General features: G+C 34.9%; 2 protein-coding genes across 4 annotated transcripts; both read left to right on the top strand.

Annotated features, from left to right (window-relative positions):
- The first annotated feature begins 748 nt into the window (after positions 1-748).
- On the top strand, positions 749-3371 carry LOC143464640 (uncharacterized). Its single transcript, XM_076962535.1, has 6 exons — positions 749-904; positions 978-1137; positions 1641-1759; positions 1834-1970; positions 2056-2237; positions 2336-3371. Exons 1-6 carry the CDS (start codon positions 860-862, stop codon positions 2389-2391), a joined length of 699 nt encoding a protein of 232 aa, XP_076818650.1. The 5' UTR covers positions 749-859; the 3' UTR covers positions 2392-3371.
- A 1146-nt stretch (positions 3372-4517) lies between these two features.
- LOC143464639 (uncharacterized) lies at positions 4518-27489 on the top strand. 3 transcript variants are annotated; one of them, XM_076962533.1, is made up of 40 exons: positions 4518-6359; positions 7567-7680; positions 7919-8133; positions 8621-8802; positions 9436-9618; positions 9902-10090; positions 10463-10715; positions 11019-11132; positions 11260-11351; positions 11433-11482; positions 11640-11756; positions 12056-12228; positions 13124-13443; positions 13689-13872; positions 14093-14300; positions 14480-14618; positions 14909-15453; positions 15617-17010; positions 17116-17185; positions 17445-17570; positions 17705-17839; positions 18289-18390; positions 18511-18722; positions 19105-19908; positions 20110-20308; positions 20817-20971; positions 21194-21333; positions 21807-21909; positions 22055-22192; positions 23150-23263; positions 23399-23469; positions 23643-23759; positions 23856-24022; positions 24291-24413; positions 24816-24885; positions 25160-25321; positions 25630-25731; positions 26033-26156; positions 26348-26393; positions 27008-27489. In XM_076962533.1, exons 1-40 carry the CDS (start codon positions 6140-6142, stop codon positions 27262-27264), a joined length of 8229 nt encoding a protein of 2742 aa, XP_076818648.1. In that variant the 5' UTR covers positions 4518-6139; the 3' UTR covers positions 27265-27489. The 3 variants fall into 3 exon arrangements, with proteins under 3 accessions (XP_076818648.1, XP_076818647.1, XP_076818649.1); XM_076962532.1 differs by having other exon boundaries at positions 4519-6359; positions 18286-18390; XM_076962534.1 differs by having other exon boundaries at positions 6216-6383; positions 18286-18390.

Here is a 27489-nt window from a genome sequence, read left to right as displayed (position 1 = left end):
ACGCAGGTCTTAGTTCAGGAGTATCAAACCTTTTTCCTTCAAGGTCCGGATATGGGTGTTATTAATGTCGGAGGGTCAGATACAACTTATCAGTACAGAAATAATAAATACATTTATACACGAAAAGCAGTTTATTTCAAGTTATATTTTAATTTTAAGCAATATGAATTACAAAATATAGCCTACCAATTAGGGTTAAGCACACATAAAGGGTGCCGTTCATTATATGAGAAGAACTTGACCCAGGGGTTCAGAGAGAAGTAGACACACTGCTTTTTAACCATCTTCTACGTGCGCGATACAGTTGCTTTGGAAGTCTTCAAGTCGTCCGAGGTTTTGAATGAGATTGTTTAACATAAAGATAGCGTCCGTTTACTAATTAAAGAGTCCAGTGGCGAACTAGCTCACTGCCAACTGCGAAATTCAACAGAGGCGATTGTCCGACAATTTTATGGATAGCTCTTCCTGATCTAAGCAACTCAGCACTATAAAACACGAAAGTTCTTAATGCCTATTGCAATAGGAATTGATCACATCTCGTCGGGTGATATTAGCAAAGCGGTAGGCAAGCCTAAAGGCTAGAGTTTAACACAGAAAGTAAGTTTTATTATGCCGCTTCATTTTTGCCGTATTGCTAAAGCGTTATTCTTTAAAAAAGTGGCTTAATTATACCATAGCTTCTCCCCATTCAGGCTCTCATATGGGTGTGCGGTTGTTGACTAAATCCAATGATTTTTTCAGAAACTTGTTGACTGTAAAAAGCAGTTGCTCTAAAATTTACCTGACTGCAAACCATAAATCGTTTCACAGTTTGTAAAACCACGTTTTTGACGATTTCAATGTGTTTTATTTTCAATTCATGAAAAGTGACCGAACAATGTCCGCTGGCAAAGGCGAAACGCAGGTACTGTAATATACCATGAGATTATGCAGCGCGATTTTATTGGTTATTAAATTGCCCGTATTACTTTGATTAGGAAACTCAGCCTGAAAAAATTGATCTAGCAGCGACAAACAATGTTTCTACAAATTCCGCGCAATGTGATGAAGCAGCTATTTACAACACTTCCATATACGAATGCCCTCGAGGACTTGAGTGTTTGTTGCCTCTTGATGAAGTAATAATTGTAACAACAGGTAATTCGACTCCATGCTAGGCCATATACATTTTTCTTTCATTGATATTTGACTCTTTTAGCCGAATCTTCTTTAACTTACTTTCCCTTTTGGCTGTCACTATTTTACCGAAAAAATCATATTGGATAAACCTAACCTACATATTTTTTCTGATATAGGCCTAAACCTAACTTCAAATAAAAGCTAAATGGCTAAAACCAACTTTTGTAAAGCTAACCTATAAGCAACAGCAGTCTCAACTAAGCATATGCTAAAATTTCCTCGTGAGGTCAACAATTGCAGCCTGCCTGCTTTTGAGTGGCACCCTACATTTGGTGACGTCACATGGTTGCTGATTAGTGATTTAAAGAGAGATGGTCGTGGTCACACGATAGGCTGTTATTATTGTACAGCAGCCTATTGTTTTCAAATAGCATCCTGTTATTGTTTAATGCTAGAAAACAACTGGTTGTGTGACCATATGTAGCCTACGTTTGAAATAGGCACTTTCTTTCATTTTACAGCTACATCTGATCTAGGATGGGTGGAGGACAAGGCAAAACAGCGTCTTTATAACTTGAAAAAGACATACGGACCCGGCTCATCTGAGCACGTTATACATTTTTACGACAAGAATGACAAGGTATTAAATTTACGCTAGGATTTGTTTAAGCATATGCTTTTACATAAAAATTTAGTACTTTGCATGTTCAACAGGAGATTGTGAGACGTGTAATTGGCGCATATAGCTGCTGCTTATACCCAGTGCTTTGTTGCTGCGCTGATCAGGGTACTGGACTGGTAGAATCGATTGAGGCGCCGCCTGGACAACAAATTGCAAGAACGCAACAAATGTAATAACAGTCGTTACTTGCTGTAGTTCTGATGCTTCTACTGTTTCTAGTCATGCTAATTATAGGTTAAAACATGTTTTATCAGTTCGGCTTGGTTTGCCTTTCGTTTACGTATCTATGATGAATCGAATAATGGCCGGTTGGTTTTAAACAGCAGTTGTTCCGAAAACGGTTTAAACGTCGCCACAACAACCGGGGATCAGATTGGAAAGTTAATTTTTAATAGGCCTAAAAACCGTAACAAAAACTGGACAACTACCGTGACCTGTAAGGATAAGTAAAATGAAATAGGCCTAGTTTCTGTTTTCATGCCATGTGTTGGATGTTTGATTTTGTTGTTAACATCGGATTTTAACGATTTTCAGTTCCAATGGACTTGGATGTTAGACTGAAAGCAGCTTTACTGTGGATAAGCAGCTGAAAGTAAATGAAAATATTGCCATGTCGTAACGTTGTCAACGTTTAAGGTAGCTGTTCCTCGGGTACCGTGGCTACGAGCAATTGATTATAGCATCAGTATTGTAACGTCTGTAGGCCTATTTACTTTCTGCATTCTATTAATTATCTCACAACACCATTTGATAATTGTTATTTGAAACAATTGTTTGGCTGTTATCCACTCAAAGATATGGAGCGGTCTGGGTGGTAGGCTATGTTTTAATACCATTACATCATTTCTTGCAAAAGTGTTTTCTAGTTATTGATTGAAGTTTATGAGTTGGTTTTTTGATAAACACTTCAACTGTCGATTGATATTGGGAAACTTTCTCTGAATAACTTCGTTTGAACACTCCTTTTAGTACGTTCCCAGGTTGTATTCCAGCATTTGTGCTGATAAGAAGTTTTTATTGGAAATGCCCGCTTCTTAACCTTAACACTGATTAATTATTTATTAATCTATGTCTCAATGTGTTAGCTTTTTATATATAGCTATATATATCTCACATTGTAAAAACATTGTTTTGCTCGCTGCACCTGCTACGACTTGCTGCGTATTCCATTTCATTTCAACTCCCATCGCTTTCACGTTATACAAGCTCGCACTTCTACCAGCGAGCTGAGTTAGCCGAGTTCCGAAACCAACAGAAGAGTTGATTGCGCTAGCCATGGTGATTGCAACTCCATAGACATCTCATAAGCAGTAGTACTACATACTGTATGTTCTTGGTTATCGGTGATACTGAGAAAGTCTACAGCACCTATAATGAAAACCTTTTCTTGTGAGCTATTTCTGTTGTAGTATTAAAACCTTTCGTCCTACAAAAGGTTAGAGTATTTTATCCGCATACAACAATAGAGTCAGATAATTCGACAGGTAAATTAACTAAAGATACTCTCATAAGTCAAAAGGGTCTCTTCAGATATACTATTTCGTTTTTTATGTGTTTTCATGGCATAAAAGAAAAATCACAATTTCTTGTGCTTTGATTTTGCATGTTTAGACAAAAATTTGCCTGATTGCAATCAAATAAGATAATTAGTTTTAGAATAAAGCTTTAGTCTAAACACATTACCGGTAAGGAGAATTCTGAATTTAAAACATTTTTTACCGGTAACCGCAAAAGTAATGTGATTAGTTGCTAGTGGGTCGCATCTAGATAAAAAAAGCGTTTGATTTAGATTAAAAATATAATGACTGCAAGGAAAACGGAAATAGTTTTAAAAAAGTGAGTTTTAAGTTAATCACACAGTAGATGTCCGCCAAAAAAAATTTATCCTGGAAATGGAAAATTCAAGTTACTAATTCCGCCAATTATAGCCTAATTAGTATACCGCTACCATATGTCAATCACACAGCATGGTTTAACTTTTTCGGAGCTGTGCCTTTGCTTTTCTGGATTGCGTATAGTTTCCAAGTACTGAAATTGGCAAGCTCTATAGAAAGCTGCAAAAAAGCTTTGAAAATACCTGATATAAGCATACAAAAATACAGTAAACGAGAAAAATAACCGAACCGTTTAAAGCTACACTATATTTATGACATTGATTATGACCACGCAAACAAGACTTATATAAACTACATATTATGCATTAAAATAGCATTACAGCAGTGCGTTGGAGATACGTCTTCAACCCGTTTGTAAGGCTTTATTTAACTAAGAATAAAGCTAAAGCAGTCTATAATAGAATTTAATTAAAAATATAGGGCAAGCCAGTATTAAATACGTTTTATTCTTATGTAGAGGGTGCCAATTACAACCAGCAAAACCCCGGTTATTTGTGATTGATTCTCCATTGCAAGGCAAAAATGCTTTAATCACGTTGTGAGGAAATGCTGTTAAAACAATAGAAAATAGTTTGAGTAGCTTAGGGTTATTTTTTTTTGTGTAAAAACTTAATTCAAACACTAGCTGTAAAAAAAAAGTTCACGACGAAAGAATTTACGATTGTTTATTACCTTTTTTTTTTATAAAAAAAAGAAATGCTTTTTCAGTCATGCTTCGTTTAACAGCGCCATTTACCTCATACGCTGAATTTCTTGATAATTTTCCCCTTAACTGAGAGAAGGGTAGCAGGCGGTAAAAGTGAAACTGGTCAGCATTTAAAAGCTTTATTAAACGATACTTTTCTAGCGCAATAACCATACTAGGACATGCAGTAATGAGGGTTATCTGTAAATTATCCAGTCCAAATCTGTATGCCTACAGCCAGTGGTGAGATTCAACTATTTTAACATCTGGTTCTCTCATTAGCAGCATGCCATAATGACCAGGGGCAGATATTTATAGATACGAGGCGATATACATGATCGATGTACGCGATTATTCGTTACATACGAAATAAACCCTTGACACACCGCGCACAGGCTCGCTAGTCGCTATGTATTATTTGTACAGTACACGCAATACCTGTATATCACAATTGTAAGATCGAATCGAATGTAAAGAATAACGTACGCTTTCTTGTGTGACAATAGCAATTGTACTGTCAACAATCGATTTCTTTGCAATGATGAATGGATCCGTTTTATAGGAGGTTATATGCGAGTTCTACTGTATTGTCACAGCACAATGCGTTGTAAACACGCGTGCTTTTAAGTTGTAACACTATTATAATTATTAAGGCTATTAATAGCATATTATTAATCGTACGAATACAGTGCTCGAAATAAAACATAGGCCCATACATACGCTTGTTAAAAGTTGGTTCGCACGAACCGGTGCGATCCGGCTGAATCCCTTCACTGCTTACAGCAATAGCACTTGACTAGGCCCTGATCGGAAAGTAGGCTACGCTGCTACGGCCAGATTAGAAAGTTTACCTATTTGTAAAAAATTTATGCATAGCCTAACAGTCTGGAAATATGGGATATGCTGGCTACACAGACTGACAGTCAGCTTGCTAGCACTTGCTACACTAACAAAGTTTATTTTTCACTGCACTGAAGTTTTTGAAATGATTCTAGCACATGTCTGTGACTAAAGGCATTCTTTTTAATTTGTTTTGTTTTAGTTAATTTTACCTAGGTTACAGGATTATGCCTACCATAAATGACAGCTAAAAGCAAGCTGGCTATAGTAGTTTGGGGATTGGGCAGTGAAAGGTTGTTTCGATGACGAGCTGTTGTTAAAAAATTTGTTTTTTAACTTGGTGCAAAGGTCAATTTTTTGCCAAACTAATTGTACAATGTATTTAGAAGGGCAATGGGCCGAGTTAATTTGCAACTAATTACCAGGATATGTGTGTTATGTGTTATTTGTTTATGTATATGTTATATGTGTTATATATATATATCCACTGGCAGCTCACAAATTAGTTACCTACTCGTATATCTTACTTCAGATTTCAGTTTTAACAGCAGATAAGTTTGTAATTTTATACAAAAATGATAATTTGCATATTCTGAGACCCAGTTTTACAGAAGTGTTTTAACTTGGTAGCATTATAAACTGTATTTGATAGCTGACGGCAAAAAAATTGATCTCTTCCGAGTCTCTACCTTTACCATGAGTTTAATTTTAATTACTGTAGACTGAATTAGTTGTATGTGTTTATGTTTAATATATTTACCTTTCATGTTCTCATGCTTATAGTAATTATGGAAATTTTGTATTAATGTCAAGCTGTTTTAGTTCCTGATTTTTAAACACATCTTTCCATGTCTGATTCCATGTTTAATGACCTATACCGTAATACAGCATTTATGTGTTAAATGAAATGTTTTCCAGATGACTTCTTTACACTTTACTGTGTTAGCATCTAGTACCATTAAGAGAAAAAAGCCTTGGTCAAGAGTAGAATGGATTGGCACGAACAAGGAAAGCGTTTGCCTTATCAGTAAAAAACGGTTGTCTCTTCTGTATTTGCCGTCGGGTCGCACAAAACGAGTTGTTGATGAGTTGAAGTCTTACATGAAGGATGTTGTTTCATTCAGCAGCAGTTCATCTGGTCGATTGTTTGTTTGTTGTTAATGTAATTGACATATTTCTCACGCAATGCACGAACTATGTGGTTCAAATTTCACTCAGTTTTAAGTTAAATGTGTTATAAATAACTGCGATTTTTAACATAATTACACAAATATGGGGGTGTCCATTACAACTCGTGGGCTGGATCTGGCTCAATGACACCAATCAAATTTGCATATGAAAATGATCTTAACAGGAAGCATCGTGATTAGGTGTAAGACATCACATTGCACATCAAATAATAGTTGTGATTATTTAAAATAGCAAATAGTCATGCTGTAGGCAAACTTATGTAGTTAACCGATTAGCAGTAGGTGTCTGCCTATCTAGTTTTATGAAATGTAGCCTGATGCCAAATGTAAACATTGCTTTTAAATACTGATTTAAAACAAAGAGAATTGATTTTTAACTAGATTTTAAATTTGTGCCTTGCCCCATTTTCAAATTTTTTCAGTTAACATTTTTTTGCAAGATTGAACATATTTATATATGCTGAGTTATGTTATGCATATATGGTTATGCTGGGTTTACATACACTCAAGGGTTAAATGACATTAACCGAATTTGTTCGTAACATTAGCTTCCCTGATCTTACAAGCAAAAGCATGCATTAAGTATATTGTTCAATTACTTATTGAAGTTATGCTAACCGAAGCTGCCTAGAAATTGCCGAACAATTTTCACAGTAGGCTTTATATATAGCTGTGCTGCATTAGTGATGTGAGAAAAAGATGCAGTGGAGGTTATAATCACATCACCAATGGGCATTTTTTTTGTAATTAACTTTTGTTAACACACTCACTACACTTGCAACTCGTCCAAAATGCACGAAGTGCAAAGATTTTGGGTTTTTTTGCTTCAAAAACGGTTTCACAACGCCTCGAAATGAGATGTAAATATCATATTTATTCGTAGAAAAGCCGTTTAATGTACATTTGTTTGTTAACTTTCCCTTTTCAGGCACTCTTGGCCTTTTTTATTTTTTTCAAAAAACACACGTACACGAGGTAGTTTCATATGGTTTACAGTATATACCATATATAATTAATAACTCTGACTAATTTGGAAAGTTTGGTAATCACTTTACCTTTACCAAACTTTTACCCTTTTACTAATCTATTGCATAAGCTATACATGAATGTTTTTGATATATTTTCTTCATATCAAAATAATTCATAAAATTGCAGGTCAATATGTCGTAGCATTGCTTTCAACTGGAAGCCTGATCAGATGGAACAAAGATATGAGAGTTGTCGTTCAGATTGAGGCTTGCCCCGGATTTACTGCTAGTGGGGTACAAGGTACGATGCATCATATCACATGTTGTTTACTGTGTGGCTTCGATTACAAGTATCCCTAACTCATATGCTATGCAGAGACGATGGTAGAAATAATTTAATAAAAGACTTCTGATCAAGTAACAGCCATATTATTGCAAATCAAACAATTATCTCAAAATGGCCCTTAATTTATGTAGCCTACCATGTTTATATCTTTGTTTGTATCTTATCTTTGTTACTTTAAATTATTACCTTTTAGTGGTAGACGTGTCAAAATGCCGCATATTCATTAGCGATAATGGGCAACATATTGTGATACTATTTGACAACTGCAAGTTGTATGTGTGGGATCAGACAAATTTTTCTTCCGAACTTTGCTTTGGTGAATGGTCATTTGTTGCCCTGAACCACAACATGTTAAGTGTACTGGATTTCAAAGCAGCCTGTGTTGATGCAGTATTTTTCAAGGACCAGGTTTGCATGAGATATCTGTTTTTACTGTATAATGACTTATGTTGAAAAAGATTTATCTACATCACCATCCGTAATTATTAACAGAAAAAACTAATGCCGTCAGAATAGTGTTTTTAGTTTATTTTAGCCAGTTAAAAAACATATCATAGCCTATCATATGATAGTTTGTGACATGTCCGTCCAAACCAATTAATTTAAAGTTACCTTACATACCTCGAGTTATGCGCTATACCTTTTTACATGCTATAACTTTGTACTATAACAGTAGCCAATAAATCTATCCTATATTTAACAACATGCTTTTTTAGTTTCTCTACATATGGTTAATAGATTTTATTATATTGTATGTCAATACCATTTTTTCAGTCAGTTCATTTATCATTAATATTACGTTTATATAAGTCTAGATAATTAGAAAATTGCAAAATATGTATGTACATAGATTTAAGTCACGTTATACAATTAATATTATGTGACGTCTTTCCAGAATTTTAATTCATGTTGTAATTGCACACTTGTGGGAAGAAACGGTGGCTCATTACTTATTTACTGCATTGCACTTTTTTGGAAAGAGAACTTGCAGTATCTGATGCCAGAATCAGCAAATTTCAATTGTGCTTTGTCATTTTCTTCTGTTGTTATTGACAAGACTTGTGGACAAGCTGCAAAGTACGTTATACTTGCAAGGGCTATACAAATTTTAATTTAAATTTACTTTCAGTTTTTGGTTATTCATGTCTTTGATTTCTTTAGCTCAAGTTATTGTACTTTGGATGTGCCATATTAAAATTACTATTAAAATTACTACCTCAGCCGGTCTCAGAAAAATGCTACTTAAATTGTACACCAACAGCTGTATAAGTTATATATCTAAGTTAATTCTTAAAATATGTTTAACTTGACATTTCAGTGTTTTTGTAAGCCCCAAAACATAAGCCGCACTAATTATCTTAAAGTATGTGCACAAACCTCTCTACAAAATATAGCAAAGTCTTTGTAGGGATCTTTTTTCCATATGAAGTAGTTTCAGGGTTTAATTGATGCAACTTTCAGCGCCATCCCAATTTTTTTCTTTGAGAAATATTTTTTGCCAATTTAAGCACATTCCTAATTCTAAAAAGAATTCAATGGCTTTTTTCAGCCGCAAGTTGATGACCTTTCACAGGCTTTTTGTGACAAGTTATTTTTTCTTAATCGATTCTGCACTGGTGGCATCAGCATTCCGCAAGAGAAATCTATGAAGTTTAAAGCAACACTTTTAAACAGTTTTTTTTTAACTTGAGTTTTTTCATTTTTGCGTAGGACTTGGAAGCTTGCTCGATGTAAGATCTCTCGAAATGGTCAGGAGTTGGCGATTGGTATCAATTACTACAAACCTCATTATGCATCGGTGGCGTTCTTAAATCTTCATGCAAACCCGTATTTGTCATTAGATTCACAACGACTGTTTTCAAATGTAAAAAGCGAACTGTCCGAGTTTTCTGGGTAAGCTCAAATGTTTGATTTCTTTTTGTACAAACTTAAACCATTTAAGTCGGTTTTTATTTTTCGCATTTTCGGCTTGTACTTGATAAAACTAAAGTTGAGATTAATGAAAATGTTGGTGTAATTTATTTTCCACTTTAACTTTGTACAACTTATTATAATTGTAATTTTGATCAATGAGTAAGATTTGTTATAATAATAAATTAACTGCTTACAAATAACTCAATTATTATAACAAACAATAATAACAAATCAAATTAATGAATCCAATTCTTATTTGAAGACAATCATGTTGGATAGCCGATATGTCATGGACCAACGACAGCCTATTCCTTGCTTGTATTACAAAATATGGATCAATGTTTTTACTTAACAAGTTCGGAACTTCTATTAAAATTGCCACATATGCTCCTGATGTTGAAACAAAGGAATCATTTATGCTTCAACTTCATCCCTTTGGTGACCCAAAAAGGTGAGTTTTTACATTTATGGCAGAATAATGGACTAATTGCTTGTTTGGTGTGATATGCTTTTAAAAATTTAACATTCCTTAAATAAATCAAACTTGTTTTTAAGTTTATTTGCCATTTTTACTTGAAGCTATTCAATAAATATGTTTTCTGTAAAACCTTATTTGTCATATCTATCCTCGTAACTTTCTAACTGGATCAACAAACCTGAGTTATCTTATTATCATGTGACCTCGTACATGTATATCTGGTCTTACACATGACACATTATGTATTCATCTTATACAATACAAGATATTTGTTACGTGAACATGGTCTTGTTACAAACAACCTGCTCTGTCACTTGAACTTAGAAGCAAATCTCTTAAATGCAGAAACACGAAAACTCAACGCGCCCAACTTGACCCGTCACAATCGATTGCGTCGTCAGCGAGTTCACACAGGGACGGAAAACATCGATTTTCAATTTCAGCTCACCCTCGCCTCCCAGTGGTGTTATGTTGCGATGGGTACAACGTTGTTGTCCTACAGATGGTTGATGTCGTTCGTGCTTATGACGTTGCTTTTGTGTCTTTGGTGGATGTCAACCAGCAATTAAATGCCACAATTCAAAGATATGGTTTGGAAGTAAGATGTCGTTTAATATAACTAACTGTGTATATTTACTGTACATACTTCATCAGTTACTTAGCATACATTGATTAATTTGCGTGCAATTTGAAAAATTTTAAGTCCACTTTCATATGCATACTGCAAATGATAATGCTTTTAGTGAATCAAAATTTTTGTGTGAATTTATCAAATTTAAGCTAAAATGCAAATGCAATAAATGAAAAAACAATTTTCTTTGAAATAATGAAGCATTTTTTGATTAATTATAATGGATTAATGGCGAATAGTTTTACGTGTCATCTTAATATTTTCCCTCAGGCTGGTTTAGCAAAGTCCGGCAAATACCAGCCGACAGCCTTAATGAAAGATCAAATTAAACTACGGGAACATAAGTTGGTCATCATGCTTTCAAATTTCAAAGCCAAGTTTAAGGTAAGATACCGGTGCAATATTTTAACTATGCTATGTTTGCTATGCAGTATTTGTAATACCAATAGCAGTGAGACTACAGCAACATTAATATACTGTATATACATGTTTGGTCTAATTCTCTTTTTAGAAAAAAGAAAATTCAAAAATTAAAATGAAGCAGAAATATAAGTCAGAGGAGAATTTGCAAACGGATGAAAATGTTTTAAAACTGGCAAAGAAGTACGTTAGATTTTAGACCTGCTGTTTCTCTACAAATTATATCATCATAAACTTATTAATTTTGATGTTTATCTTGAAAAGGCTCAAAGAAGATGAAAGAGAAGTCACATCAGACACAGAAATAGGCAATGGTAAGACCAATATTTTTCTGTTAAATACCGTTAATGTTTTTCGTAATGATTACCTCATACTAATACCAGCGTTTTGTCAAAGCTAACCAGTGCACTTAATGCAAAAGATTATGATATTTTGTAAAGCTATAAAGTTGATTATTGTTTATATTTTTAGATTTGTACGAGAGTGAAGGTACCAGGAATTTTATAAGTCGCAATGTTGATAAGTTGAACACCTCTGACTTTGCTCTTTCTGCTGAACATTCTATTATGATGGAAAAGTTGGATGGAGGTAATCACATCTTTAAACTTTTGAGTTTACTTTGCATTGGTTTCATCTGGTTTGTGGCTCACTGGCTCTCCCACATTTATATACAATAAAAAGTTTTTGAGAACGTTTTTGAAAAATGCAAAAATGCTGTGGAATTATTTCAATTTTAGCGTAAATATTCTCAGGATCACCACCTTTGCTGAAAACTTCAGTGTCGTAGCAAAAATTCAAACGTTTTCAATCTGAACCGCAATGACTTAAGTATAACAGCTGATTAATCCCAGTGTAAGTTCAGTACGTTTCTTTCTATCTTATCTCAGAGTCCTTGTTCAACATCATTAAAAGATGCGCCTCCAAGTTGATCGGAGCTTGGGGCTTGCTCGCTTCTGATCGATCTCTTGAATCTCGTGCTCCTGGATCAAAAGCTCTGAAGAGCGAAGTCTACCTCTACTTCTTCCAAACTTTGCAGTCATTTTGTGATGTGCTTATACAGGTATCAAACCAATATGTGAATATTAATAAAAAGGGTTGTTAATATTGTATAACCTGTTATATGACTGTAATATTATTAGTCAATCAATGCAACTTGTATCATTTAATGCAGTGGTTCTCAAACTGTGGTACGCGTACCACTAGCGGTACGCGAGAGCTTTTTAAGTGGTACCGCGTACCGCTGAACATGATTTTCGATGTGCTGTGAGTAATGTGTTGCCCCGGATAGACAAGCTTGTGCAGAAGAAACAGTTGCATCTATCAAATTAAATTGTGTTTTCTTGCTATTCATTGGTGTTATGGTATAGTAATAATGGTAATAACTAATAAATACCGGTACATTTGAGTAAAATAAGTCATTCAGGAGCCAGGTGGTACGCAGAGTAGCAAAAAAAACGAATGAGTGGTACGCGATCGCAAAAAGTTTGAGAAACACTGATTTAATGGAAAAAAATTCTATTTCAATGTAATCTATGCTTGATATATTTTGAATTGTTATTGATGCATTCAAAGGAGTTTCAAGATTGTCTTGAACAATGATGATATTTAAAAGATAGTTTCTGAGGTTAAAAGCAATAATCTCATAACCCATGTTTGCATCTTTATGGTGATTGTTCATGTCAAATTTATGCAAACATCATCTTACCTGGTAATAGATACAAAGTAGAAGCCTTTTCTAGATAAAAGTCACTCATAAATGCTAAGGTTTCGATTAAAACTTAAAGTATTCCGCTAGAGATTGCTCAGAAATGCTGCGAAATAATAAACAGCAATGCTTTATACTAAAAAACACAACCATGATGAACATTTTATACAATTTTTTTGTATAAAATTTTGTTTTATTTCTAGTTTTTTAAAAATTTTATTTTGTGAAAATTATTTTATACCAACAACAGTGCCAGAAGATGCAGCATTGCTTACCATGGAGGTTGGACGATGTTAAACCTAAGTCAAAGGTCATCTCAGTATCACACCAGCAAAGAAATTTTGGCAACATTTTAAAAACATTGGCTAGTGATTTGCAAACCCTCGTCGTATGGGGTGGTTACAAGCCCCAATATGTGCTGGTAGCCATGCAGGTTGTTGTGTCTTCCGTCATGAAACTGAGTTCTCATGCGGCTGAGGGTTGCACTTCGCTTCGAGATGTTGCGGAAAATACCTCCACCGCTTTCACCATCCTTCATCATTCTGAGATTCAATTTCAGAAAATTAAAAGGTGACTTAAGTTTTAATAGTTAGGCTTCGCTAACGTAGACTACAATAGATGAATAGACATAATTTATCACAAATTGTCTTTACATAAACCATATTTTTAAACCATTTGTAAAGTTCTGGGCTATTCTTTTTAATTTATGAAGTCATCAATTGCAGTTTATTCTTCAATTATATCTTCGATTTCAAACAGTTACTTTTCTTTATCGTAGTTATTTTATTTATTTTTAACCTTATATTTTTTGACAGTTACAATTTCTTGAACTATATTGCATCTGTAAATTCTGATGAAGACAGTACATCTGGCGTCATGGATAGCGAGTTTGCAGAAGTTCTCAGCAGTCCTGCATCACAAAATCTCAAACTGCTTCCAATTTGGAAAGAACTGTATGAACACTTATCCAGTGTTTTTGCATCAGAAACTTTTCACGTGGTATGTTTCAAAAAAGTGAAATAAAAATGGACGTTTTGGATGAACAATGATATTAAAACACCTGGTATCAAAAGTACATAGTGTTAACTCTACCTAGCGTTAAATTGTGTTTTTGTATCTCTCGCTATCGTGACCTTTGGACAAGGAGTTGATTATTAATGTATGAAATTGAAAAAAAAATGATGGAAAAATTTATTTCTGTTGCTTTGCTCTATTCCAGCTGTTACCTGGAGTGATGAAAGTAATTGGCTACCTTCAACACTTGAATATGGACCTGAATGCCATTGGTGGAATGGAGTTGTACAACACAGAGGACCCTGCTATAGTTGCAATGGTCTCTCATATTTCTGACTATAATTTTTCTGATGCCTTAAATCTTGCTGCAAGCATTTTAACTGAGCATTTTACTCAAAAAAGGGAATGGAGAGGTACGTTTATGTTCAACTTAGGAGAAAATTAATTACCGCAAACCTTTACTTACTTTATCTTCAAACACTCATTTTACATACATTATTACATGCATGTATATTGTATGTCCATTATTAAATTTTACTCCCAAATGTAAGTTGGGTTATTTGTGTTGACATGTCTTGTCTTTTTATTTCAGATCGGCATTACTATGCAGTGGAACTCCTATATTCTACGATGTTATCATATTTTGCCGACAACATTTCGACTATTTCTTTTGTCAAGTTGAAAAACAGGCAGTACACAGTTGAAAGAAATTTAATAACTCTGGGGATAAGGTAAACATTTCCTCATTGGTTGAATTATGTTCACTGTCAATGAACACTATATTACTGGAGGAAACAGTTAAAGAAAATTGACAAGTTTAAGTTAGTTTCTTCAGGGTTATCAGCAAGAAAGTGTAACCCACAACCTGTGTTATTCAAATATTCTTGTATACATTAATTATGTGTTTGTGTCAATAACAAAATGAACTAATAAGTATTTTCTACGTGCAATATTTTCTACATGCGCATGAAATGTGTTAAACATGCCCCTGAGACTTAATCATTGTATTTCATTCATTTAGGAACCAGAATCTCTCCCATGTGTGGAACGCTGACCACACTTTGTCCTTGATGCTGTCTTGTGGCCAGATGTATGAGGCTAGTCATCTTGCCAACCAGTTAGGTGCCTGGAGAGTGGCACTTGCTATTTGTGCGGTTGCTGAAAAGACACACCCTTTTGTAAAGCAAATCCATAACCGTGAGCACGTTTGGGGCAAAAAGAAGACAACTGGTTTCGATATTCTAAAAGCGAGATTTAAAGATCTCATGCCAAAGTTTTTAGCCGATACGAAAGCGGGTTTAGTGTCTGAATATCACAATGCAGCTGTGGAGGTTCTTCCATTTGACAAACTGTGCGACTTTAATCCTGAGATGTTACTTTCATCATTTTCTGATCTGCTCACAGCTTCAGTTATGGCAGGTTATGATATGACAACTTGGATATGCTCTCACATGGGTGGACTTATAAAAGATTTGTGTCGGAATATTAGATTATTGATTGATGATGACGTTTATCTTCCTGCCCCACCATTATATCTTCCTCAACCAGCACCGGATTTTAAGAAAGGTATGTTTTTTTCAGTTTTGTTTGAATGTTAGTGTCCTAAAGTTGTATTGTATAAAACGAAAGCAAATTGATCGGCAATTAATTATGCTGAAAGATAGCGAAGCAGAATTACATAGACATTATACGTGCTCAAATTTTAGTAGGTTTCCATCATGTTTTGCAGGGCACTCACCGTCCATCTCTGTAAGACTTCGACTCTCAGCTTTGCTCCGGACGTTCATCGTCTTTTTACAATCCGCCGGTATGATGGAAGCTCTTGGCTCATGGCTCGTGAAATACCTCCAAGAAGTCAACCAATCATCATCATCTGTGGATAACAAACTAGCAGAGAAGCTGTCACCTGATTGCAAAGAAATATTTGAATGTTTTCAAACAGTTTGTGAAATCTTATGGATGCTACATATCCAAGAACAACTGAACATTCTACTTCGCAAGTACCAGGACCTGAGAGAGCAGAATGCATTCTCTAAGATCAACGATGTCATCAAGGAGTGTTTGAAGTTGGCGTTCCGCCTGACTGCATTTGATAAAGTCTTGAACTGTGAGGCGGATCTGCAGGACTTGGTTATTTGTCTGTGTAACGATCTTAAGAAGGACACTCACTTGGCTGATATTTTGGCAAAATTCTTTTACGACCTCGACAAAGTTAACCCTAAAGTACTACCTCGGTTAGATTCGCTGCTTGGAAAGATGAGACATATTTTGGTTCCTGTTACTGACTCAGAAAATCAGTCTGATGACGCATCACCCAATGATAGCAAATCATCTTCCAACATGCAGCCACTGACAGTATATTACCAGCAGTGTTGCCGAATTCGGAAAAGGCAGAAAATTCCTCGTGACTTAGTCGTTCAAACCAAGGCAAAGATAGTAAAGGATCAACGGTACCATAAATTTCTGTCACAGTTGTTTGATGTTATTTTAGGCAAGACTTCAAACATGCTGTTACAACAATCTTCAAGTTCAAAGTCATCCTTTAATCACTCAGCCGGTGCATTGGTTTTAAGTAACAGATCCAAAGTTGCCGTGGCGCAGCTGGAAATATCGTCTCAACATGTGCAAAATCACAGCATTTTTGGAAATAATAGTGTGGACTGTCAAGATGTGGATAATGGTCGTGTCTTCAACAACCAGGACACGCTTAGTCTTGCTTCAAATGCAGCACCGCTTATGGATGAAGCCAAGTTAGCTTCAGTAGATTCGCCTCAAGAAAGCAAAAACCAATATTTCAGTGTTGATATGGACAAGGCTACCTCACAGGAACAGAGCAAGTATAAGCTCCACACATTGAAGTGGCCTCTTCTTGGAATCAGCGACGCACCCAAGGAGATGAGGAAAAGATTAAAGCGTCTCCTGCCCTACTTCACCTGGCTTCAGTATTGGGTGCAAAGGCAAGTGAAAGCCCAGAAAGAAATTCTAAAACCTTCAATTTGCCTCCATGTCACCAAACAGCAGCTTCTACATTCTCTCCTAGTGGCTGAAGTCAGGTTCGGCAAACATTCTTTCGATGCTCATAATATTGGTCCACCTGAGGAGCGGTTGGAGAAATTGCAAAAGGTAAGTTTCTATATTTATTTCAAAAATGTAAATAAAAATTTCAAAAAAAATGAAACAAAATGCTGTTGAAATCTGCGGTACTTTAAAGATTGTTTTATTATTTAGGACAAGGACATAAGTTCAATTGCTGACCAGGTTCTTCCAAAGACCCTTCTACCATCATCTAGCAATGAAGGTTTAATATTTTTACTTTGCAATATATTATTATAATAACTGGGTTTAATGATATTTTGAACTTACCGTTAATCATTTCTTTGTGTCAGGCATTCGATGATGACATTTACCGGTAATAAAACCAATTGCATAACAGGCACAATGCACTTATATTTAACTTATCGTGTCTTTGCATAAGTAATCGAAAAGAAAAAACCTAAATATTAAGCACAGTATATGCACAAGCAATGTAATATAGATTGTGTTTAATTTTTTCACAGTCAATGAAACTGAAACTGTTGTATCTGAAATTGAGAGCCTAAGTGAAAGTTTGACTCCTACGAACAGCGAAGACATGTCGTTGTCATCTCAAGAAAAAGAACTCTCGGGCAATCTTACACCAGCTGGTAATTTGCAATAAATTTCAGCCAAATTTTTATAATTGGAAACTTTAACTTAAATTCCTTCAATTTTCAGCAGCAATTGAAACACTGCCAAAGTCTAATTTCATAAAGTTAGGGTTTTAGCTGTTTTGTTACAGATCTCGGCCATAAACAGCTCGACTCAGGCTTGGAATCCAGTTCCCATGAGTTGATTGCCAAAAGAGAAGTTAACTTGGAGGAGAATGTCCCAGAGAGAAGAGAATCATCTCCTGAATCAGAAGTTGATGCTGTCGGTGCGTTTTTATTTGTTTATGATTCTGTGTCTTTATAGTATTAATTATTATCTTTATACTAACATTAGTTTTAAAATAAGCAGATGTATGTAATGTATATAAATAATGTTTAATTTTACATGCATAAATTTTTATCCATTAATGGAAATTTACACATTTTCAGAAATTGTGCAAAAATAGTTAAGAAATTGAGGTAATGCGTAATTTCACTTTAAGGAAAATAAAGTTATTGCGTTTGATGATATTTTAAGACATGCACAAATGCACACTTTTATAATCACTACCTGCTCCAAAATATGTCGAAATAAGTGACAAATGCACTTATTTCACAACAATAACATTCCTAATTGATGCTAAACGACTGTAAGTAAGCCCATAAAGTTGACCATGTATTGGCGCTAATAATTTATTACTTATTAATATGGAATATTATTTTGGTATATTAGTAGCAGAACAACCGTCCGATCAAACTGAAGACCAACGAACTGTTGAAAAAAAAGACAAAGAATCGACGAGTGACATTGTGCCTGTTGAACAAGCACCAGTTAAAGGTAATGCTTTGATATTTTGCACCATTTACGATCCTATTTATTTTATCAAACATTCTTTCAAGTGCGAATATCCTATTATTGATGAACTCTATGTAAAACAATCTGAGCATTCTTTAACAGAAAGTGGTTCTCCACCAAACGCGTCCACTCAAGTCGAGCTGGACAGAGCAGACAACACACAATCTCAAACAACTGGAGATAGAATAACACAGGCTGTGCAGTCCGAAATACAAAACGTTCTACTCGCCCAGCAAGTGTCTCTGTTAAGCCAAATATTACTGGGGCAAACTCTAAATGGGCCAGCTCAAGCGGTTAGTGCCGCTCAGCTGCAGGTAAATTGAAAGTTGCTTGTTTGAAACATATAAGTAGTTTTGGTATTATTACAGTCAGGTTTTTTTTGGCTTGATTTTGGTAAATGCTTAAAAATTTTGAGAGATCGCAGCTTTTAAAAGCAAACTTCTAATTGTTTGCTGTATTTGCAGAAGTATAAGTTTTAAGAGACAACTTCGGTCCCTAAAACCATCTTAAAACATCGTGCAGCCATTTTTATATGTTTTTGCTTTTGATCTTAACATGAATGTTTGCATGGAAATTATTCATATCACTGTCTTTGTATCAATTAATATCTACATTAACCCATCATAAGGTGCTACTTGCTTTCTCAGCTATATACCAATATGTTACGTGATGTCACAGATCACAACTTTGTTGCAGTTACAGCCCATACCTGGCAGCCAAACTCTGCTGAATGTTGATCACACACAGATTGATCCACCTCAACACTCTGAAGTGTCCCCTGAGCAAAATGCCATGCAACAAGATCCCATCCAGGTCTCGGTCGAACAGAAAACTTTGCAGATTCCTCTGCAAAGAAATGAGGATGCTAAGAAATTTCACATACCCTTGTTCCACGTCGATGGAATCGGGAAGTCAGAAGAGTCGAAATTTGTTGAAAGGACTTCTCCGTTGTTTGCTCGAAAAAAGCAGTTGAGTCCAAGAAAAGACATTCATTGTCCTATTAAGCTGCTCAGTTGTACAGGGGCAGGAACTAGATCAGAAACTTCCCATCCAAAACAAACGAACAGAAGACTGACGTTTGCAAAACCTGAAGATGACCAAAGCTTTACTGAACCCCAGATCAACTTTGTGAAAGTTAAGCAAGAACAAATCGCTCGTGGCCAAAGAAATTTACAACTCGTTGTACCACCAACAAAACCATCAGCTCCAATACACAGTCATATCCACCCTCAGGAACAAAGGGTTGATTTTCCTCTGCTAAACAAAACGCCACAACGTCCTTATGAAGGTGCCAAGTCAAATTTTTCCAAACCTCCCGGCAATTATTATAAAAGTCCTAAAGTAGCACGGTCTGAGGTACCCAGTGGAGGGTTTGTCACTTTAAAAGCTCCAGAGGTTCCCGTGGTCACAAGGCTAGAGCAAGGAATAATTCCGCGTTTAATAAATCCTGCAGAAGTCTTGCAGCACCACACGAGGAAAATGAATTTTCAAACAGCCAAGGTACTTGCGTAATATCAAAGTGTTGAAAACAGTACAATGTCACATTATATGTTGGTTTTGTGCTAATCTGTGAAGTTCTTGCCACATCTTATGATTATTTTGAAGTTAATTTAGTTTCAATAGAAAACAAAATAAAATGTAACTTAAGCTATAACAAGCCATCAATAAATAAAAAAAATTACTAAACATAATTGTTTTCAGACCGCTGTGAGAAGACTTGATACGGTGCGGAGACCCCCAGTGCCCATGCTTAAGTTATCTGAGCCATCACTAGAGATAGAAGCACATAGAAAACCAGTGCTTGTTCAGCCACGTACAACTGAAGAATTGTCTGTGCCGAGACCTACTCAACCAATACAAAACGAAGTTGTAACTACTCAAATACCAAGCGGTATAAAGGGTACATTTTCAAGGATTAATTTACTTGTACTTATAATACATTATAATCTAAGGCTTTGCAATTACGTATTGATGATTAAAATATTGTTTGTGAATTTTAATTTAATATGTTCTCTAAGACCGTTCAGTATTAGTGTGAATAAAGTTTTGAAAACATGTTTCCTTTCAAACTTGTCAATTGCTGTATACTGTAGTACAGACATGTGCAACTAGTGGCCGTGTCGTGTCGTGGACTACATTAAATCTATTTCTTAACTATATAAACTGCATAGGAAAGTCGTTTTATGTTACTAATTTTTTCTGAAAAAATCATGTGGCCCGTGTTGTCATTCAAAATTTTGTATTTGGCCCTCCAGTGAAAAAGGTTGCACATGCCTGCTGTAGTACAATACCTTTACCTAAGATTTATGATATCATAGCAGCATTTATTGTTTTGCCATTGTGTTGGACCATACGCACGTATTTTAGTAATCCTTGTCTTAAACTTATCATTTTTCATCATAAAATAGATGAAACACCGGCGGTGAAAAATGAACCACCTGTGACAACTGAATCAGACAAATCCCCAGAAAAAAACATGACTGATGATGTGGTTGAATATTCCTTGATGAGTGACTTAAAACCTGCTGCTGACATCCATTACAACGCTGCGCTTATGAAACAGGTGTCGTCCACTGTGTGTGTGTGCTGCTACATATATGTTCGTGTTTCTATAGTTTTTACACTCTACATGTACGGTATAAACTAATATTTTTGGCTTGTTCTTTGGAAATTTTCTACTAAAGCTTGTAACAGTTGTATTTGTGTGCTCTAATGTGAATGAACAGGTTGGACAGAATATTTGCATATGCGCAAAGCAGACAGTGAAAAGTTTGTATTCCCCCAGGTGCCAGTCAAACCAAGAATGAAAGATGTCGAGTTACAAGTTGATGTCGAAGTTGTGAATAAAGACGACTATGATGACCGTGATGGTGTCCAACGAACCAAACTTAGCCAGCCAAACCCATCAGTGAAATTGTTCAACAGGTACTGCTGCCTGTGTCAGTATCAATGTGTGTAGCACACATTTTCCACGATATGCAACTTTAATGGTTATATTACTGATACAATTTTGTTATGATATTCCGATGCTTAATATAAAAGTGCAGTTTACAATAAATTATTAATTATTTACAACAGTAACTAAATTTTTCATATTTAAGTATTTGGTGCTTCTTTTCAATTTTAGTTTCTTGCAGAGCAATCGATAAACTTTATTTATTTATTTATTTAAATTCGATAAACTTTATTTATTTAAACTTTATTTTTGTTTTACCATCACTACACTTAACCATTTTGTTCTGCTATTGACACTAGTCTTTGCATAACCTGTTATGTCAAATGTTTGTTTGTGCATATTGGTACTTAAGTAGCACTCGAGTCAAGTACTTACTGGGGAAAAGCAGATCAGGCGTATTCCATGTCAAGGCAAATCAGTGTTTACTGTTTGTTGAATTTAGATACCAGGAAATTTTCTCAGGCCAAGAACGTGTCCCAGGTACGGAGTTTCTGCACATGGGAGAAGTGAAAACTGAAAATGTTGTTTCCGGTTTATCAAACGAGGTAAATATTAAGGGATTTGAAAGATGTAGATTAGTAGTTGCAATTAATAGCAGTCTTTGCAGTTTTCCAAACAATAAAAGGTGCAAATGTTTGGATAGTTCTCCACGGTAACCAGATAACCTAATAATAAATTTTCTCAATTTAGCCTGAACCCACCGGTTCACCATCAAAACCTGAGAACATTGACCCTGGATTTCCAACGACAAACAATGATGTGGCACAGACTGTTCCAACTCATGACGTCACTGACATACTCTCAACACATGTTAAGGCTGCTGTGAAGGTCATTAAAATGGGAATTTGTTGTTTTCTTTAATTTTAACGTAGCAATAATCAGCTTTTTAACAAACTACCGCAAATATGTAATTACAGTAGTTGCCGCTTTCTAAACCCGCAGTTAATAAGTCTAGCCGCCTATTAAGCCCAATTCAGCACGGTCTAGATTTACTCCATTTGTTCCTGTAGTAAAATGCTCCACTTTATAAGTATAAAGTCCATTTAATAAGTCCATTTTCGGAGAGATTTCACATAACTTGATCGTGAGTGCATGGTTTATGATGGTGTTGCAGCGGTGTACTACGGTAGGTTATACATTAAATGGAACCAGGCAGCCTAGTATTTCTGCACACCTTTAATCTGGGCAGCACACTAACTACAGTATCCCATGCAATTGTTGTGTCACAAGCTTGACTGTTGGTTCTTATCCGTCTATAATCGTACTGTGATGTGCTGTAACTGTTGCAGTGTGTGAAAGATTCAGAATTTTAAGAACTACGGTAACGTGAAAACTTAGCGAATTGTGCAGCCAAAAGCGATGAAAAATCACTGAAACTGTATTGTTTTGTTATTGTGTAAGAAAACTTTCCTATTGTGTGTAGTTGTTGCGTACAGTCATTTATAGGCTCTGGATTGACGAAAACACACATTCCGCTTAATAAGCCCAAAATGGTCCTTTCTTCAGGTGGGCTTAAAAAGCGGCGACTACTGCACTAGAATTTATTGAGTAGTTCAATGGTAATTTCTTATGCTTTGTCGTTTCGGAAATTCAATTTGTTATATTTCGGTTCAGCAGTTTGTGGTATTTTGATTTGCAGTGTTACTGAAATATGGTATGCTTAGTATTAAGCACATGTATACTAATATCTTGCTTTGTGGTGCTGTATTCACAATATCAGCTTTGTGGTTCAACATAAGTCATAGCAGCAACTCTAAGTTTAACATGATTAAAAATACTTACCAGGTAAATCAAGTGAGAGGCGAGACTCGAAATCGCTGGATGTCGGCCATGAGCCAGATGAATGCTCAGTTAGACGCCATTAGCAGCATGGCTCAAAGAATAGATGAAGATTTTAAGGTAATTTTATGAGAGCTAACGTTTCGTTGATCAGTTGGTAACACTGCAGTTAGTATCGCCTGAATTTTAAAGTTAAATTGTGTATAAGTGAAGTTGAAGTAAGTAAAATAAAGATCCTAAATTATTATTTTTCAGATCTCAAAGAAGCTTGTCAACTTCATAGATAAACTTGATGATGATACAAATGATCCCACCACTCACAAAAGGTTAGTTGTAAATTTTAAATCAAAAATCTTTTTGTATTGTAACTGTATTTGGTAGGTTCTTGGCTATTATCCCAACGTGTTTGACTTCATGTTTATTTAATATTATTTATGTATTTTATCTTCATTTTTATCCTCATACAATAATAATCTTTTTGTCCCTTTTTTGTTTTCAGGTTCATCGAGAAACCAACTCCTGCTACTGAAGATGACGTACTTTTAACAGCAGATGTTCATCACAGCTCGTCTGAGGAGTTCACTTCTATTGTTTTGTCCCCAAAGCATGAGACTCGGTAATTATTTTCTGTAGGCTGTGTCTGGTAGTGCAGGTAGTTCAGTGCAAATAACACACCTCATGAGGTAACATTTCTCAAAAATTTACATGACAGTTTGTCTCTGCTTGACCGGCAAGAAGAATCCACTTTTATTGCGCCAAAGTATGAGCCGATGTTTGTGGTTGAAAGCGTAAAAGATTTCCCGAAAGATTGCCAAGAGTGGACCAACCCTTACAGAAACAGGCTCACTCAGGCCCAGAATCTGGTCTTGTCCGCTGAAGGTGAAACCTTAAACCAAAAATATTCAAGTCATTTTGGTTAACAAAAGCACCAGCATTGCTATATTTTATTTGTTATGCATTCATTACTATGTTCTTTAAATTTGTGCTTGTCATGCGGATATTTCCATATCCTACTGTATGTTAAATTAATAACCAATCATATCATAAAGAGTTTACATTTATCCATAAGCTAGGTATAGCATTGACTGCAGGTTGTTAAAAATTAATGATACACTTTTTAATTTTTAACTTAAATTTTGTCAATAAGTTGCACCAGCTGTTCATTTTTCACTGGATGTTGATTCTGGGAGCTATTCAAATGAGCTTATGATGGAGGGTCTTGCTGGATCCAGGTTGGAAAAGGAGAATCGTGAAAATATATCGGAGCATGGTAATTTAGTTTCCTTGTTTTGAATGAAGTTTTTTGTGATTTTTGGAATTTTATAAAAATGTAGCTATGTGTAGTTGAAAGTAGGTTGTGGTTAATAATGTTCATAATAATGGTTAACAGTTTGAGTTTAAAAGTTGATCTATTTTTTGTTATTTAAGTTATCTGAATTTTATCTAAATTAAGTAAATAAACTAAATTTTATTTTCAAAAACTGATTAAATAATACCGGCACATAATAATAAAAGTAATACTGGGATATCGATCGACAATTCATCTGTAAGAAAACATATAGTACTGTGTTTGTACATAATACACATCACATAACAAGTTCAACTACATCGATGTAGGATCCTCCTATTTTCAAGTTTAAAAAATACAAATTTTCAGCTCCTGTATTTACAGGCACCAGCAGTGAGTATTCGATTAAAACAGACGAAGACGTTCGTGAGAAAATGGTGGTTTGGAGCCAGAGGTGGGTATTAAATCTCTCAACTTATTTTAGAATAACTTTTTGTGGATTTACCTTCCATGAACGAAATTGCTGCTTTCACAAGCATTTGCACTTATGCGAAATGCAAAAACACTTTTACTTTATAACAAATAATAACCAAGTTGACGAAAGAGTAAGAGAAACTACACCAATTACACTACATTCGACAAATTATGGAAATATCTTACAATGCTGCGGTCACGAAAGTATTTGACATGCCGCTTCTTTTTCACTTCGTATTTTCTCTTTTTTGTAGAAACAAGGAAAATGAAGAATTTCACGATGAATTTAACATGAAGAAATTGCAAAAGTCAGGAAAAATGACCCAAAATAAAAAATCATTACGAAGAGGTAAATTATACACACCTCCCAACAGTCGATTCCTGAAGATGCAAAAACAGCGGGAACAGGAACGGAGGTAAATGGTGGAATAAACAAGTTAAGTATGTCATGTATTGATGAAAGCTGGGATTTGTTAAACTACCAATAACATACAAACAATTTTGGTATTTAAGTTTGATATTAATTTGTCATATTTTATTTTTATTTTTGGTGCATTTTGCAATACCCCATTTTGAAAAATAAGCTTGCAATAAAATTTTCAATAATAAAAATGTTAACAAAAAATAAAATGAAATTTTTTTAATAAAAAATAAAATTTCAAAACTTAAAATCGAACAAATGGAAGAATTTTATCATAAACCTATGCTGTACATTTTCCTTCAGGGAAAGGCTAGCGAACAACATGTCACGTCGACTAAACGCAAGCATGAAGCTACTAAATGAAATTCAGCACGATGATGCTGCAATTGTGCAAAAACAGACAAGGTACTTGTTACTGCAAAGCATTTTAATGTGATTTAGAACTTCATTTTGACGCAGTTTTCATTCATTTTACTTTGAATAAGGATTATTATAAATACCAATCAGGAACTTTTAAATAATTTTTATTTTGACTCTGTTGCTGTATCACGCCTTTGTAGCTTTATTGACTACGTTCAATTTCACTTGCTCGATGCCGTAAAATCAGACCGAAACATTTTTATTCTCTGTTTAGCTATTTGTCTAAAAATATTTCGTGTTCGTTTTTTTATTTCAATTTTATTTTTTTTTTTTTTTTATTGTTTAGCCAGAAATTTAAAGAACAAAGTGGCAGGGGTGACAGATCTCTGAAAGAAAGAAATTACACATCGAAGGCGCCCGGAAATTTTGGTGACTGGTCGAACATAAAGGGAAGGAAGAAAAACTTACAGGTGCAGTTTGGTTGCTGGAACAATTATTGTAAAAAGGATCATATACGTTTAATAATGTAGCTGGACATAATAACGTTGCTTGGTTTGAAAGATGTTTTGGTGATAAATTATAACTAATTTCCAAGTATAGTTTCCTTGATAATAATTATATATATATAATAATCATAATTCAACTAATTTTATTTATGCAGGCAAAACCTCAGCAGACACTGCGTTCATCTTACACTTCAGACTTGGGTATGTGTGAGTCTACATGTAATTTAATCTGCAATCATACATCCAGTTCTATATTCCAGGCATACTCATTGACTGACTAAAATATGTAGCCACAGTTAACAGCAGTGCTAGAGCACTTAAGATAAATATTAATCCATTAATCTTTAATCTCCTTTTTTTATTCATATCTTTTTGTAATGATTTTGTAGTGATAAGATATCACTTGTTTTTTGGACAAAATCGCAGATTTCTAAGCAATTGCTTTAAGTTGCCAACAGTTTTAATTGGTATTGTTAATAACAGTTACAACAGTGTTAATAACACTGATCAATTTCATTATAACTAACTTGAATAACTACTAACTAACTACTACCAGCAACTAACTTGAAATGAATTAAAAATTATTTGCAAAATTTAACAGGATATTGTCATCCTTTCTCCCTTTAAATCAGTCTTTTGTCATCTCAAATATCTTACTCTTACGATAAGTTAACTAAGTCGATGATGGCTGACCCGTGTTAACCCAGTATATAGTAAAATATAAGAACAGAATATGAAATGGCACTCTACACTCTACAGCTTTTTGTTTTTAATGTTTATTTCAACACCCTGATAAGTTCACTGCCTTCGTTTAGATTCAACAAATTTGAGCGATGCGAGCATCTTAAGCGCCTGGGAACCCAGTGAGGAAGTTAAAAGGATTTTGTACGGAAGCGTGAACCGCTCAAAGAAAAGTCGCAGCGGAAAGGTGACATTTGACCTGAGAAATGAAAACAAACAACCGGATCAAACCAGTTCCGACCGGGAGTCTCACGACACAAGAAGTTTGCTGTCAAGTGTAGATTGGAACGATATCGACGCAATGACAGCTTCTGTTAAACTTGACCAGTGAAAGTGTTTTCACTGTAGACCGAAGAGTTTCGTAATTACAATTATAGTTTATTTTTGTCAAAACTGTAATCTTTCTATGTTTGTAGCTTGTGTTTATATAGCAAAGTATATGTTTCTTATTTTGTTAACGTTTCTTACCTATCAAAGATTTTAACACAGTTAATATCATGAATTCACACTGAAAAAAAAACGCAGTATTCAACAATAAACCTTTTGTTACCCGAAA

Source organism: Clavelina lepadiformis, chromosome 7 (assembly GCF_947623445.1).
Source record: "Clavelina lepadiformis chromosome 7, kaClaLepa1.1, whole genome shotgun sequence".
Lineage (NCBI taxonomy): Eukaryota > Metazoa > Chordata > Ascidiacea > Aplousobranchia > Clavelinidae > Clavelina > Clavelina lepadiformis.
The sequence above is the reverse complement of the archived record's forward strand: the minus strand, read 5'-3'. Positions and strand labels throughout refer to the sequence as shown.

Coding starts and splice junctions, on each gene's coding strand:
- LOC143464640 (XM_076962535.1), top strand. CDS start 860: ATGAAAAGTGACCGAACAATGTCCGCTGGCAAAGGCGAAACGCAG. Junction 1,760..1,833: donor TTTACGACAAGAATGACAAG/GTATTAAATTTA, acceptor CATGTTCAACAG/GAGATTGTGAGACGTGTAAT. Junction 2,238..2,335: donor CTGGACAACTACCGTGACCT/GTAAGGATAAGT, acceptor AACGATTTTCAG/TTCCAATGGACTTGGATGTT.
- LOC143464639 (XM_076962532.1), top strand. CDS start 6,140: ATGACTTCTTTACACTTTACTGTGTTAGCATCTAGTACCATTAAGAGA. Junction 7,681..7,918: donor TACTGCTAGTGGGGTACAAG/GTACGATGCATC, acceptor ATTACCTTTTAG/TGGTAGACGTGTCAAAATGC. Junction 14,619..14,908: donor TTAATAACTCTGGGGATAAG/GTAAACATTTCC, acceptor TCATTCATTTAG/GAACCAGAATCTCTCCCATG.